At 40.5% G+C, this 16,237-nt stretch overlaps 2 protein-coding genes across 3 annotated transcripts in view; one reads left to right on the plus strand and one right to left on the minus strand.

Annotated features, from left to right (window-relative positions):
* Positions 1-171: 171 nt before the first annotated feature.
* On the minus strand, positions 172-14,512 carry tmem62 (transmembrane protein 62). Its single transcript, XM_058056523.1, has 13 exons — positions 13,551-14,512; positions 12,330-12,441; positions 12,097-12,234; positions 10,481-10,526; positions 8,684-8,825; positions 6,987-7,111; positions 6,787-6,909; positions 6,561-6,716; positions 4,158-4,317; positions 3,861-4,059; positions 3,676-3,771; positions 2,177-2,295; positions 172-698 (listed from the first exon to the last, which is right to left on the minus strand). The coding sequence occupies exons 1-13, from the start codon at positions 13,749-13,751 to the stop codon at positions 384-386; spliced, it is 1,932 nt and encodes a 643-aa protein (XP_057912506.1). The 5' UTR covers positions 13,752-14,512; the 3' UTR covers positions 172-383.
* The window catches only part of ttbk2a (tau tubulin kinase 2a), a 31,377-nt gene continuing 28,770 nt past the window's right edge, over positions 13,631-16,237 (plus strand). Inside the window, exon 1 of one of the 2 annotated variants that reach the window (XM_058056519.1) lies at positions 13,631-14,907. The gene's annotated coding sequence lies outside the window, so the exon portion shown is untranslated. The remainder of the gene's footprint in view (positions 14,908-16,237) is intronic. The other variant, XM_058056520.1, reaches the window with a different exon arrangement.

Genomic DNA, 16,237 nt, shown 5'->3' on the forward strand with positions numbered 1-16,237 from the left:
GGATATGATGCGGCGGAGGAAAACGATGGCGTGGAGAATAAAAGAGTGTAAACAAGTTTGCTGTTGGCACGTCCGGCCGTCATTAGGATGTGTTGGACTCGTCCTTTGGCAGTGGCGAAATGGGGGGGGGGCAAGGCAACACTTGTGGGGGGGGGGGGGGGGGGGGGGGGGGGGGAGTGCTAAAGCTCAAGTAAACAATCCAAAGTTTTTTTTTTTGTTGTTTTTTTTAAACACGTGTACACGTTACATGTGCTGACCGGTGCTTTACACTTTAAACATGCATGACCAGTAAATCATATGGAGGGAGTGACATATATATATATTATATTTATATATATATATATATGTATATATGTGTGAGTGTGTGTGGGTGTGGCTTACTGTCAAGACAGCGACACGCTCTTGACACCCTGGAAAGGGGCGGGGCACGTCCAGGCGCGGTACACCAGCATCAGGCCCAGTCCCAGCGCCCACGTGCGCACCGGCGACAGGAAGAAGGCCACGGGGCCGTAGGTCTCCAGCAGGAAGTAGCAGGAGTGCGCCTGCCAGGCGAGCAGCAGCAGCATCAGCAGGTGCACGGCCGCGTTTCGCCAGCGCCACGTCGGTCGCAGGAGCATGGAGCGGAAGGTGTTGCCGTGGTAACGGTGGTGCAGGGTCCAGCACAGGTAAAAGGTGAGCGGCATGTTGAAGAAGAGCAGCTGGAGGACGGGAAAGGAAAAACCATGGAATTACGACTTCAAATGGACTTGGAATTGATCTGTTCCGGGGTCAAAACTGCCCCCATCGTTATCCATCACACAGCACATTCTAAAAATATCATTAAACAAGAAAACTATAACAAACAGCAAAACTGCAACATACATCACAAGTCATTTTACAAGAATAAAGTCAAAATATTAAAAAAAGTTCCAGAAAGTGATCATTTTATGAGAATAAGATGGTAATATTATGAGGGAAAATAACATTTTACTTTGTTGTCATATTACGAGGAGCAAACAAAACAATAAATTGTCATTTTTGGAAAGATAAGTTGTGGAAAAAGTGATAATATTACAAGAAAAAAAAGTCAAAATATTATGGGAATAAAGTCATTTTATGAGAAAAAATATTTGGAACAGAAAAAACTGTAGAAATTGAGTAAACAACTAATTTTATGAGAATAGATTATTATTCAGAATTAGTTATCTTAATTATTTAAGAATAGATTATGAAATTGTTAAATAATAATTATTTATGTATGAGTTATTGTTATATTAATTATATATGTACTGTATTATTATATAGTGTATTAATACTTCTTGAATTATTTATTATTACTATTAATTAATTACATTATTAAAAGAAAAAAGTTGTAATTTTATGAGAATAATCATAAAATTATATTATATATATAATTATATATATATATAGTATAATCATAAAATAATATATATATAATATACTTTTGTGATTATTCTCATAAATTACAACTTATTTCTTATATATATATATAAATACATACTTAATTATATATAATTATATATATAATTAAATATAATTATTATATATATATATAATTATATGATGTATTAATACTTCATGAATTATTCGTTATTACTATTAATTAATTACATTAAAAGAAAAAAGTTGTAATTTTATGAGAATAGATTATCATTTAGAATTAGTTATCTTAATTATTTAAGAATAAATTATGAAATTGTTAAATAAGCAACAGATTATTTTTTCTATAATTATTTATGCATTAAAGTTATTGTTATATTAATTATATATGTACTTTATTATATAATGTATTAATTCATGAATTATTTGTTATTACTATTAATTTATTACATTTTATTAAAAGAAAAAAGTTGTAATTTTATGAGAATATTCATAAAATTATATTTTATATATATATATATAATTATATATAGAATAATCATAAAATTATATATATATATAATTTTATGATTATTCTCATAAAATTATAACTTTTTTCTTATATATATATACATAATTATATGATGTATTAATACTTCATGAATTATTTGTTATTACATTATTGAAAGAAAAAAGTTGTAATTTTATGAGAATAATCCTGTAATATGAGGGAAAAACAGCATTATTTTTATTAGCATAAAGATGAAGCATTAAGCGCAAATGTGCTGATCGGGCATGAGAAAAGCGAGCGCTCCACCTGAATGACCCCCACCACGAACGTCAGGCTGCCCTCCAGGAAGTGGCCGTCGATGACCATCCCGAAGGCGAAGCAGGCACCGCTGTGGCCGTCGATCAGCTCCCCGATGAACCACGGTCCTGGAGGAGACAATTCTTTCATTTAGATCAGGGGTCTCAAACACGCGGGCCGCGGGCCAAATGTGGCCCGCAGGACACTAGTTTGAGGCCCCCGCCTTGTTATGAAAGTTTAATGTTATTTGATATGGATGCTGTATGGTATCATGTACCCAGAAAAAATGATTACGTTTGATTCATGTTCATGTTAAAGGTTAAATAACTGTTAATAGTTATCCTCCCTATCCGTGTGGAAGTGGTAAGTTTTTGGCTATTTAAGTTGAAAGGAAATAACTTGAAGGCTACCGTTTAGGTCGCTAGCTCTCTAGTTTGCGAGTTAGCATGTGTCTCAAGACCCTGCAGTTGCGCAATATGTTGTAAATAAAAAGAGTATAAATGTGACTATAGTCGTGTTTTGTCATGTCTACAGGGCTCTAATAATGCTTTGTTCATTTTAATATGAAAATAATCATTTGTCTACCCACCAACTATATGTGCTTTCTTAAGTTATTATTATTATTATTATTATATTTATTTATTACTGATTGATTGATTTTCTTTATTCTTGATTTGTTTATTTATTTTTCATCTTATTTTGTGTAGAAAAATAAAAAGTAAGATATTTGAGAACAGTGGAATGTTTTATCAGAGCTTTTATTGTAGAAAATCGGAACCAAAGCGAAGTTTTTTTAATTTTTTTGTTTTTAATAAATGCGTTTTTTTTTTTTTTTTTTTTGAAAACCTGATGTGGCCCAGTCTCACCCAGACCTGAGCTCCAGTGGCCCCCAAGTAAATTGACTTTGAGACCCCTGCTGTATGGTATCATGTACCCAGAAAAAATGATTACGTTTGATTCATGTTCATGTTAAAGGTTAAATAACTGTTAATAGTTATCCTCCCTATCCGTGTGGAAGTGGTAAGTTTTTGGCTATTTAAGTTGAAAGGAAATAACTTGAAGGCTACCGTTTAGGTCGCTAGCTCTCTAGTTTGCGAGTTAGCATGTGTCTCAAGACCCTGCAGTTGCGCAATATGTTGTAAATAAAAAGAGTATAAATGTGACTATAGTCGTGTTTTGTGATGCGGCCCAGTCTCACCCAGACCCGAGCTCCAGTGGCCCCCCAGGTAAATTGAGTTTGAGACCCCTGATTTTAACGCAACAACAAGACATGGTCGTGTTACAGTCAGGATATCGACCCCCCCCGCATCGTGAAGGGACAGGATGTCCTTCATCATTTCTGGGAGGTGGATCTGGTTTCAGAATTATACGCTCCCTATCTGTGTGGAAGTGGTAGGTTTTTGGCTATTTAAGTTTAAAGGAAATAACTTGAAGGCTACCGTTTAGGTCGCTAGCTCTCTAGAAACGAGATGTGATTTGTAGTAGTATGGTGGTTCGTGCGGACCCACCTAAGGCTGTGCAGAGGTTGAAGAGCAGCAGAGCGTAGAAGAAGCCGTCCGCCTTACTGACGAGTCGCAGCGCCGTGCACACGGGAGAGGACAGAGCTGTTGAACGATATCAAGTTCCATTGAATGTAATAATTCTACGCATTATTATGTATAATGTTGAAATATATGAATACTCTTATGCTGACCTCGGCGCGACAGGAGGGGGATGAACCTGAAGGACAGGAGCACGCCGACGTTGAGCAGCATGGTGAGCACAAAGGCCACCCGCCCGACCACGTAGTGATCCGTGAGCAGGATGAAGGACTGCACGAAGCCGAAGCTGGGGGTCACGTCGTCGCCCAGGGTGAAGTGATGCTCCCGCACGCTCCGCCGCCCCGACGAATCCTGACTCATTCGCAGAAAAAAAAAAAAAAGGACACGAGTCGGGAAATGGAAGCATCGAACAAATCTACCGCCTGTCAATCAAGGAATCATGCACCCACCTCCACCTGGACGCGGATGGTGTGCAGCCCGGTGAGGTATTTGGACGGGTCCCAGGGCAGCACGTAGAGGGGGCCTCCAGCAGGCTGTCCTGTCCCTAAAGGCTCCCCGTCCACGCTGACGTGTACCACCATGATGGCCGCCTCGGAGAAGGCCAAAATCCTGTCAACAATGAACATGTTTGCATCTACATTACAGTTGGGAGAATACTAAATTAATTAGTTATTAACGAGACATATATTATTATCATTGTTTGCACCTTCCTGATTTCTCTTTTTTGGTCACTTAAATGTTTCACATCAATCAAATGTAAATATTAGTCAGTGACAACGCAATGTGTGCGGGCGTGGCTTGGAATTCCTACGCCGGTCGGGTACATGAACGCGTCACGGCAGCTGCTAGCTTCGGGAGTTGACGCCACTGTAGCTGTTTAGCTTCGGGAGTTGACGCTATCTATATGTACAGCCGTGCGCGTCTATAAACGCGAGTGACGTTTATTCTCGCTTACTCTAACGTTAGACGCCGTCGATATATATATCCTTGTTGTATACGGTGTGTTTTTATGACGTTACGTCCAGCCGCTTGGCTGGTTGCTAACTTCCTGTTAGCTAGCCTCGTTAGCTAGTGTCGCGGTTCAGTTGTGAACACATTGCTAACTAATGTTGTGCTAATGTTGTGGCGGGCTTTGTGCTTGTGCTTGGTTCCGTTGTAGTCACTTACCGACTCATAGTTTTGTGCTAGCTAGTATTGTTTTGTGTGTTTGTTCCCACACATACACACACTACATACACACTACATACATACATACACTTGCCCCCATGCGCGCGCACCTGCCTGTGATGTGACACGTGATCCAAATGAATAAAGACGTCATCAATGTGGATGTGGACGTCACCTGACCAGTATTGCTGTCCTGACCCGACGAAATATTTGTCGAAATATTCAAAGAAAAAAGTTCCAGAAAGTGATCATTTTAGGAGAATAAGATGGTAATATTATGAGAGAAAATAATATTTTACTTTGTTGTCACATTACAAGGAACAAATAAAACAATAAATTTTTGGAATTTTTGGAAAGATAAGTTGTGGAAAAAGTTATATTATTACAAGAAAAAAAGTCAAAATATTATGGGAATAAAGTCATTTTCTGAGAAAAAATATTTGGAACAAAAAAACTAATTTTATCAAAATAGATTATCATTTAGAATTGGTTATTTTAATTATTCAAGAATAAATTATTAAATAATAATAAATAATATAATCACAAGTAATTTTACAAGAATAAAGTCGAAATATTAAAAGAAAAAAAGTTCCAGAAAGTGATCATTTTATGAGAATAAGATGGTAATATTATGAGGGAAAATAACATTTTACTTTGCTGTCATATTACGAGGAACAAACAAAACAATAAATTGTCATTTTTGGAAAGATAAGTTGTGGAAAAAGTTACAATATTACAAGAAAAAAAGTCAAAATATTATGGGAATAAAGTCATTTTATGAGAAAAAAAACAGTAGAAATTGAGTAAACAGCTGTCATTTTATGAGAATAGATTATATCTTAATTATTTAAGAATAAATTATGAAATTATGAAATAATAATAATACTAATAAATAAATAATATAATCACAAGTGATTTTACAAGAATAAAGTCAAAATATTAAAAGAAAAAAGTTAGACTAGAAAAAAAAGTAGAAAGTGATCATTTTATGAGAATAAGATGGTAATATTATGAGGGAAAAATAACATTTTACTTTGTTGTCATATTACGAGGAGCAAACAAAACAATAAATTGTCATTTTTGGAAGGATAAGTTGTGGAAAAAGTTATAATATTACAAGAAAACAAGTCAAACTATTATGGGAATAAAAATAAATAAATAAAAATATTTGGAACAAAAAAACAGTAGAAATTGAGTGAACAGCTGTCATTTTATGAGAATAGTTTAGAATTAGTCATCTTAATTATTTAAGAATAAATTATGAAATTATTAAATAAGTAACAGATTCTTTTTTTATAATTATTTATGCATGTAAGTTATTATTGTTGTATTAATTATATATGTATTGTATTATTATATCATAATACTTAATACCCTGGCGTGATTGCTGACTATTGCTGCACCCAATTAAACCCCCCTGAGTACGCCCCAAAGCTAATACCCGGTTGGGCCACCCCGCCCTTAGCGGGAACAACTGCAATCAAGCTTTGCGATAACTTGCAATGAGTCTCTGAGGAATTTTGGTCCAATGGTCTTTGCAGAATGAGGCGCCTTTTTAAGGCTGGGTCATACTTTAAATACAAAGTCCACACAGAGATGGCCGAGGGTGGAATCGAACACGGGTCTCCTAGCTGCTTTCCAAAACAAGATCATAAATAATCCGAAAAATCACACAGCCCACCCACCTGATATGCGTGGACTTCCGTATGCGGCCCACTGGTTCCAGTCCAGGATGGAGGTACTGCACGTCCTTGGGGTTGGTGATGAGCACCACGGGCCAGTCTTCAAACCTCAGGTCTGAGAAACTCAGCAGGTCGTGGTCAAAGGCCAGAATCCTGTACCTGGTTGGAGAGCACACCACTGAAAAAAAAACAAGGCCACCCGAGTCCCGAAACGTCACGTCTGTCTTACCTGCGGTTGTCCATCCAGTCTCCGAGCTCCAGCTCCAGCGTGCCGCTGGGGTGCCGACTGTGGAGGACGGGCATTAAGCCACCCAGGGTGTGCAGGTGACCGCACAGATAGGCGATAGCGGACCTTAAACACGAAGGAGACCGATTGGATGAATGACAACTTGGACTTTTTCATGGTTTCACAGGCAAGTCTGCTCCCACCTCATCAACTCCCGCACGCCCGGAGATGGAGAAACGATGGTGGAGGTGGTGTAGTGGCCGAACCAGATGGACTGGTTGCTTTTCAGACTCTCGGCTCGGTACGTGTCCAGCTTGTCCATATGAGTCTGAATGAGAGAATATACATTTCATATAATGAATACATTCATATTGATAATGCTGGACAAAATGTACTTATTTCATATCACTAACAAAATGCCTTTGGAATATTGATGTCAAATATTTACTCAGCGGCTAAGAATGCACGACATCAGGGGTCTCAAACACGCGGCCCGCCGGCCAAATGTGGCCCGCATGACACTAATTTGAGGCCCCCGCCTTGATATGAAAGTTTAATGTTATTTGATATGGATGCTGTATGGTATCATGTACCCAGAAAAAATGATTACGTTTGATTCATGTTCATGTTAAAGGTTAAATAACTGTTAATAGTTATCCTCCCTATCCGTGTGGAAGTGGTTAAGTTTTTGGCTATTTAAGTTGAAAGGAAATAACTTGAAGGCTACCGTTTAGGTGGCTAGCTCTCTCGTTTGCGAGTTAGCATGTGTCTCAAGACCCTGCAGTTGCGCAATATGTTGTGAATAAACGGAACGCACGGAACGTTCCAGATGATTTTAACCAGGGGTCTCAAACATGCGGCCCGCGGGCCAAAAGTGGCCCGCAGGACACTACTTTGAGGCCCCCGCCTTGATATGAAAGTTTAATGTTATTTGATATGGATGCTGTATGGTATCATGTACCCAGAAAAAATGATTACGTTTGATTCATGTTCATGTTAAAGGTTAAATAACTTAATAGTTATCCTCCCTATCCGTGTGGAAGTGGTAAGTTTTTGGCTATTTAAGTTGAAAGGAAATAACTTGAAGGCTACCGTTTAGGTGGCTAGCTCTCTAGTTTGCGAGTTAGCATGTGTCTCGAGACCCTGCAGTTGCGCAATATGTTGTAAATAAAAAGAGTATAAATGTGACTATAGTTGTGTTTTGTCATGTCTACAGGGCTCTAATAATGCTTTGGTCATTTTAATATGAAAAAAATCATTTTTTAAGTTTTTTTTACAAGTTTTATTATTATTATTATTATATTTATTACTGATTGATTGATTTTCTTTATTCTTGATTTTAATAAATGCATTTTTTTTTGGGGAAAACCTGATGCGGCCCAGTCTCACCCAGACCCTCGCTCCAGTGGCCTCCAAGTAAATTGAGTTTGAGACCCCTGCACTACATGGATCTCCATCAGATACACTTCTTTTTATACTATTATTATTATTATTATTATTATTACAAGCTGCTTTTTGGTCTGATATGTTGCCAAGTGTGCTTTTTAGGTGATGATAATGTCGGTCATTTCAATAAAATTCTCATTTAAAAAGGTAAATTTTATTAAATTAACAGAACAGTAAATTTTGTGTATCACTCAGTTTTCATTCCTTAAAATGAAAATATTAAAATCTAAATTGAAAATTTTAATTTTCTAAAAACATACATACAAAAATAACAAAATAAACTCCAAATTAAAAATGCAATTGTAAAATAATTTGTTCATATATAAAATAATACATTGTAAAATTAAATATTTGGAAAATAAAGGAAAAAAATCATGAAAATAAAATACAGTAAAAAAAAAAAAAAAGGATTTCAAAACAATACCAAAGAACTAAATAAAGGCGTGCCGCCCACCTGGTTGAAAATCCCGAAGAAATTATACGGCCTCTTGGGTCCTGGCGTCAGGGTGGCATCTGCGCACACAAAGGAGTAGCTTCCGAAGGGAGTCGTGTGAACGTAATGGAAGGAGCCCACCTTCTGATTGGCCGAGTATTTCCTGAAGACGACGGAAGAAAACAAGATCAGTCAACGTCGGAGATGAGGTGAGAAGCGCCGTCATCCAGGAGAACCTCGGTAGTAAAACTGCGGCTCCTCTGCATTGGGGTGGTGGTGCGGCTAATTTATGGCTAAATACTAATCTCCTGGCAGCTCCTTGACTTTAGGACTACCGTGCGCTTGAGACACGGTGATCTAATGACGGCAGGAGCCAATCACGAGTGACCAATGCGCACAAAGATCACTTTATTAACAGCACTAAATTCATCACACATCAACTTAATAGTCAAAACGTGGATATACAATTATGTCCCAAAACGTTATATCTCAGAAATATATACAAACATGTATCAATACGAGTTTGATATGAAAAATTTTTAAGTTTTTCCATTGAGGCGCTGCAATGACGTCAGCCTCCCTCTTTTTGCTTTGGGCTCCGGGGTCATCTGTGGTGCCATTTTCTATGCTCTTCTCCAACAAAATCCACAATGTGAACACTAAAATGTTGAGGTTTATTGATACGTTTGTATATTTCTGATGTATAACATTGAAGTGTTAGTTGCTGCGTGATGAATATTGTAGCCAATTTGAGGGTGTGTCCGGGTAAGCCACTTGTTTGTTACGGTTACTAGCGTGTGGGTGTTGGTAGCAATCAGCTAGGCAGACGGTAGAGAAGACAAACGGGTGATCGGTAGCAGGGATTAGAGCCACGGAAGCTAGTTTTTCAAGTGCGACTGTTAGTATGGGTGTTAAAGAACTTTTGTATTAGCTAATTAGCTATTAGCTATTATCGCTTTACACGTTATGAGTTGGAAATGACTTAAAAGGGACCTATTATGCTAATTATGCTAATTTTCCGGCGCTTTGTGTAGAGTCTTGGACTCTAGAGCAGCACACAAAGCTTTCTAGTTCTTCCAGAATCTGCACCTATTCACTGTATTTCTTTGGATTTCGTGGTTCCCGTGAAAAAATGGTCACACCCATTCCGCTGTGGTTGGTCCCACTTGCGAGTGCTTAAAAGTTTTGTGGTCCTGTTTGTGCCCTGAGCTGTTCCCAGTCCAGTGTGAAATGCCGTTTCCGGATTAAAATGCATTTATTTTGCTGGTACGGAATCAGGAACTCCAACCACCTGATGGTGGCAGGCGTCTTTGGGAATTGTAAACAAATGTGGCTTCCCCGTACGAGCCATTGCTAGCAGCGTAAACAAGAGCAGAGACCTTATCTGGCTTACAGCCACAACCATATAAGGAAGTCTGCTCCTTTGTGACATCACAAAGGGGCAGTTTAACCACGCCTTCTGAAACCGAGCATTTTGAGACATCTCAAACTTCTTTTAGGGCTCACTTCCGAATCTGTAAACCTCATTATATGAAACTTTGGCATCGTTTAACATGAGAATACAACATTTTTTCTGTTTTTATAGGTCAGAAAAGTGCGCCACAATACACCAACATGAGGGTGGAACAGGACACCATAATCACCACTGGGTCTTTGTGCTCGGCCCCTGATAATAATAATAATAATAATAATAATAAATACAACAAATGTGCTTAGTGCTAAGTGGCCCCAATAATCCCATCTTTACGGCATACACCCCCATGACGGCCACTATATGACAAAATGCGGTTGTAGGTGTAATAAAGGTGTTATACCAACCGGTAATAGTTGTTGACGCTGTCCAGTGACATGATGTTGAAAGCATCTGCGGAGAAGAAAAGAAGCGTCATTGTCGCGCACGGAACATTCCAGATGATTTTAACCGGGGGGTCTCAAACATGCGGCCCGCGGGCCAAATGTGGCCCGCAGGACACTAATTTGAGGCCCCCGCCTTGATATGAAAGTTTAATGTTAGTTTGATATGGATGCTGTATGGTATCATGTACCCAGAAAAAAAATATTACGTTTGATTCATGTTCATGTTAAAGGTTAAATAACTGTTAATAGTTATCCTCCCTATCCGTGTGGAAGTGGTACGTTTTTGGCGATTTAAGTTGAAAGGAAATAACTTGAAGGCTACCGTTTAGGTTGCTAGCTCTCTAGTTTAGCATATTAGAGTTCTAGTTTCAATTATCCTAACACAGGGGTCTCAAACACACGGCCCGCGGACCAAATGTGGCCCGCAGGACACTAATTTGAGGCCCCCGCCTTGATATGAAAGTTTAATGTTATTTGATATGGATGCTGTATGGTATCATGTACCCAGAAAAAATGATTACGTTTGATTCATGTTCATGTTAAAGGTTAAATAACTGTTAATAGTTATCCTCCCTATCCGTGTGGAAGTGGTAAGTTTTTGGCTATTTAAGTTGAAAGGAAATAACTCGAAGGCTACCGTTTAGGTGGCTAGCTCTCTAGTTTGCGAGTTAGCATGTGTCTCAAGACCCTGCGGTTGCGCAATATGTTGTAAATAAACGGAACGCACGGAACGTTCCAGATGATTTTAACCAGGGGTCTCAAACACACGGCCCGCGGGCCAAATGTGGCCCGCAGGACACTAGTTTGAGGCCCCCGCCTTGATATGAAAGTTTAATGTTAGATATGGATGCTGTATGGTATCATGTACCCAGAAAAAATGATTACGTTTGATTCATGTTCATGTTAAAGGTTAAATAACTGTTAATAGTTATCCTCCCTATCCGTGTGGAAGTGGTAAGTTTTTGGCGATTTAAGTTGAAAGGAAATAACTCGAAGGCTACCGTTTAGGTGGCTAGCTCTCTAGTTTGCGAGTTAGCATGTGTCTCAAGACCCTGCGGTTGCGCAATATGTTGTAAATAAAAAGAGTATAAATGTGACTATAGTCGTGTTTTGTCATGTCTACAGGGCTCTAATAATGCTTGTTATTGATATAATGTTTTTAATAATTTTTTTTTTTTCTGGGGGGGGGGGAAACCTGATACGGCCCAGCCTCACCCGGACCCGAGCTCCAGTGGCCCCCCAGGTAAATTGAGTTTGAGACCCCTGATTTTAACGACAACAACAAGACATGGTCGTGTTACAGTCAGGATATCGACCCCCCCGCATCGTGAAGGGACAGGATGTCCTTCATCATTTCTGGGAGGTGGATCTGGTTTCAGAATTATACGCCAGGCGTCCAAAGGAGAGCAAGGGGTCACACAGGACTTCCTGTCTGTGGCTAAAAATGTACACGCTACTTTCACATCGCCTTCGAGCGAGGCGGGACTAGGTTGTTGATGATGATGATGATGATGATGATGATGATGATGATGATGATGGTGGTGGTGGTGGTGGTGGTGGTCATAATGGTGCATCACCGTGATTGCCGCGGATGTCGATCCACCTGGTGCGCTCCATCACGCGCGACCTCTTGAGGATGTTGTGGTAGGCCTGCCACTCCACCTCGTGCTGCAGGGAGCCCACTTTGCTCTCCGTCTTGGCGTCTGTCAGATCCCCTGTGACAAACGGGAAGGAAAGACAGGTCTGTTGGGAATTTGAAGAAGAAGAAGAAAAAAAAAAAAGGCAGCGTGACGGAGGGAGTTCGAGGTACCTGTCACAAGCACGAGAGACGGCTTTATCACCTCCATGGTGACGGTGCAGAACTTTTCAAAGTCAGGGATGCGTTTCGGGTCGCGGAAGCGGCTGATGTGGATGTCGGACACCTGGAATCGGAACACAAACAATCCAGAATAGACCCATATCCGAATAAACTAATTTCCAATATCAATACACCACTATGTACATCTGTGAAATACTTTTTATACTCAGTATAGTTACTACAGACTCCATTCACTGTGCAATATCAAGGCTCTAAATCAGGGGTCTCAAACTCAATTTACTTGGGGGCCACCGGAGCTCGGGTCTGGGTGAGACTGGGTCGCATCAGGTTTAAAAAAAAAAAAAAAAACGCATTTATTAAAAACAAAAAAATGTAAAAAACTTCGCTTTGGTTCCAATTTTCTACAAGAAAAGCTCTGATAAAACAACAAAATAAGATGAAAAATAAATAAACAAATCAAGAATAAACAAAATCAATCAATCAGTAATAAATAAATATAATAATAATAAAAAAACTTGTAAAAAAAACTTAAAAAATGATTTTTTTTCAGATTAAAATGAACAAAGCATTATTAGAGCCCTGTAGACATGACAAAACACGACTATAGTCACATTTATACTCTTTTTATTTACAACATATTGCGCAACCGCAGGGTCTCGAGACACATGCTAACTCGCAAACTAGAGAGCTAGCCACCTAAACGGTAGCCTTCAAGTTATTTCCTTTCAACTTAAATAGCCAAAAACTTACCACTTCCACACGGATAGGGAGGATAACTATTAACAGTTATTTAACCTTTAACATGAACATGAATCAAACGTAATAATTTTTTTCTGGGTACATGATACCATACAGCATCCATATCAAATAACATTAAACTTTCATATCAAGGCGGGGGCCTCAAACTAGTGTCCTGCGGGCCACATTTGGCATGTTTGAGACCCCTGTGCTGGAACAACCGTGTCATCTGTCGAGCTGATTTTTTTCCAGTGGGAGTTTAAAGCAATATTGGACAAAAAGGGTTGAAGTTATATCGACGAGGGCAAAGTCTGCCAACTTCCGGTGCTGCCGGGCCACATTTTAACCTGACAATGCCAGACTTCTGTGCTCACTGACCCCTTTATGCCACCCATTCACACAAGCTCAGGCACAATGGCTTAGAGCTAAATGAACAATAGGTGGGACCTCAAGTAGAAGCAAATATGAACTCACCTGCACAAACCAGAACACATTATCCAGAGTCTTCCCCGGAAACGGGGGAGAGTCGCCCTTGGTGTCGTCCCCATCCCAGCCAGCCGGCCGCCGAACGCTCCGTTTCGGGTGCCAAGCCGTGTCATAGCTATCCAGCACCCAGGACGTGATGCACGCCAAGGCCAGTCCGAGGATAACCAGGACACCGAACAGCTTCAGCATCCTCCTGTAGCGGCCGGAGAGAGATGGACAAGCTGCCGCCGTCTGACCCAGCACAGAACGCTGGCTAACCGCTAGGTTGTCACTACTAGCTAACGACACTAAACAACACTCAAACTACCCGCTGAGCCATAAACTACGTGACTAAACGATCAGCGCCCCAGACCGTTTGTGTGGCTGCCATCCTCCCCGCAGGAGACGCATCGAGGTAGCGGATTCATTGGCCAGCTCCAACCGGAGGAGGAAGTAGCTTCGATTGCGGCTAGCTAGCCATGTTAGCTTAACCGCCTGTCAAACTAGCCAACGCGACAGAGACCGGCTGGACTTGGACGCGTCATTGTCACGTGATAAGAAACCTAATGTAGTAAGACGTCTCACTCGTCTACTTTTTTCCCCCCCGATGCGCTACAATTAAAGTAAAAATTGTAGCAATTAGCACTGATTTTTTTACGGCAAAATTCACTACCGTTTCCGTTTCTGAGCCGTTTCCCATCAGTTTGAAATAGCTCCACAAAACCGGGCTGTTGTTTTGCCTGTCGGTGTGTGCAACTAGCCGAGAATAAACAATCTTTCGGTTTAAAAGACCGCCATTTTGGACGCGTTCCAAACAAATCCCCTCATCAGACGCGAACGCGGCGGTCGGACTACGTTTGCCGTGTCGTGTTTTCGTTTAGTCGTTTATTGCGCAGCCAACACGGATAACAGCGGATGTAGTGTCATTGTTTACAAATAAATCAAGAAAAAGACAACTCGTTGTGATGACGACATTGTGACGCCGAGAGAGAGAGAGCGCGTGCCTGCTGGCCGAGAACGCGCTTTTAAACATCGCACGCGCGGGCTTGGGCTCGCTGTTGCGAGGGCTCGAGACTCGGGGACGCGCACGCAGGAGAAGCCCTGTCCCCCCGAGTTACGTGACGTCACGTGACGTCACGGCACGGCACTGTGGTCCGCATCGAGCCGACACAAGAAGAGATGCTGAGGTGACAGCCGAGAAGGAGAAACACCCCGCCGCGTTTCCGCACCCTCCGCTCGCATCCACGGTATGGGACGAGCCACCATGGGATTGATCTCCGAGTCGACCCGGGCCTCCTCCGCGGATTTAGCCGACGTTCTGTAACCACACCCGGCGGTTCTTTCGGATCGAGACTCGGCAGCAGAGGTAACGACCGCCGATCCAGATGCTTCCACCATTGCTGTTTTGTTTCTTGGCTCTCTCGCCATTGTGGACGTTTCGAGCTTGAGCGCAGCCGGCTAATGTGCTGTGGCAACCCCGGCTTGCTATGCGACGGCTCGCCACGGCAACGGCCCACTGCGGCTGGGGGAGGACGGGGGAGGACGGCGGAGGCCCCCCGCCTAAAACACGCCGCACCACCGCTTGTAACGCTTGCGCACTGTGGCGCTCTTATATGTTAGCATCACAAGTCAAGGTGTGCAGCCTTATGCAGAATATATCCACGCACACGCAATGTGGCTTCCACGCCTGATCCATGACTCCATGTCTCCATGTCTCCATGTCTCCACACAAAAATATATATTTTTAACATGTTTTAACATATATACCAATATAAATGTGTAAACATAAATATGGCTGTGCTGCAGTCATTTAATAAATACATACATAAGTATATAAAGGAGAAAATGTGTAAACATGTTAAATAAGTAGCTAAAACAATTTAGAAATATAAAAAAATGATTTTAAAGACATATACAAATATAGATGTGCAACATAAAAGCAAGTAAAGAAAAAATATTAATGTGGGTGCTAGCAAATCAATTAAAAAAAAACCCCTACAAATATAGATTGCCATCCAAAAATTATTTTAAAGAACTAAATAAATATGGATGGGCTGCAGAAAAGGAAATTAATAAATAAATAAATATAATAAATATATACATGTAAGCATGGAGCAGAAAACATGTTTAAAATTTGTCAAAATATTTTGGGTGCACAGGAAAAGTGGTTAAAAATATTTTGATAATACCATTTGCCATCAGAAAATTATTAAAATTATTAAATTAAATATATAGAAAATTATATATTTTGGATATGGTGCAAAAATTAATGAACTGAAATAAAAAAAAAAAAACCCTGTTGTGACGGATTCGAAGCGGAGAGGGGGCAAACCAACATGGCGCTGCAGCACGGTCGCCATGGAGATGGTCGGGGTCACGGGCGTGTGTGATTCATGGGCGGGGATCCGGCTGTCTTGAACGGGGGTGTCACTTTCACAGCGGCGGTCATGCTGGTTAGAATCTTATTCCAGCCTAAATCCGAACCGTCCTAATCCATTCTGGGTTTTTTTTTTTTTTAGCAGTTTTTCCTTTTTTTAACTAACGAATTACTCCGATCCCACGTTCAAAAATATTGCAAGTTGTCATTACAACCACTTTGCACTACGCGCCCCCGGAGAAGCCAATAGTGTTCTTTGCTTCTGTTTACAAATACATCTGCTTTGCTTGTTTTTTTGCTTGTCCGGTCATAATTGTTC

Source organism: Doryrhamphus excisus, chromosome 19 (genome assembly GCF_030265055.1).
Source record: "Doryrhamphus excisus isolate RoL2022-K1 chromosome 19, RoL_Dexc_1.0, whole genome shotgun sequence".
In the NCBI taxonomy this organism is placed as follows: domain Eukaryota; kingdom Metazoa; phylum Chordata; class Actinopteri; order Syngnathiformes; family Syngnathidae; genus Doryrhamphus; species Doryrhamphus excisus.

What these genes read in the sequence shown, in the direction of transcription:
- tmem62 (XM_058056523.1), bottom strand. Translation starts at nt 13,751, where the DNA reads ATGCTGAAGCTGTTCGGTGTCCTGGTTATCCTCGGACTGGCCTTGGCG. An exon ending in AGCGTCAACAACTATTACCG is followed by an intron (nt 8,826 to 10,480) that starts GTTGGTATAACA and finishes CGTCGTCTTCAG; the next exon opens with GAAATACTCGGCCAATCAGA. An exon ending in CGGAAGTCCACGCATATCAG is followed by an intron (nt 4,318 to 6,560) that starts GTGGGTGGGCTG and finishes CATTGTTGACAG; the next exon opens with GATTTTGGCCTTCTCCGAGG.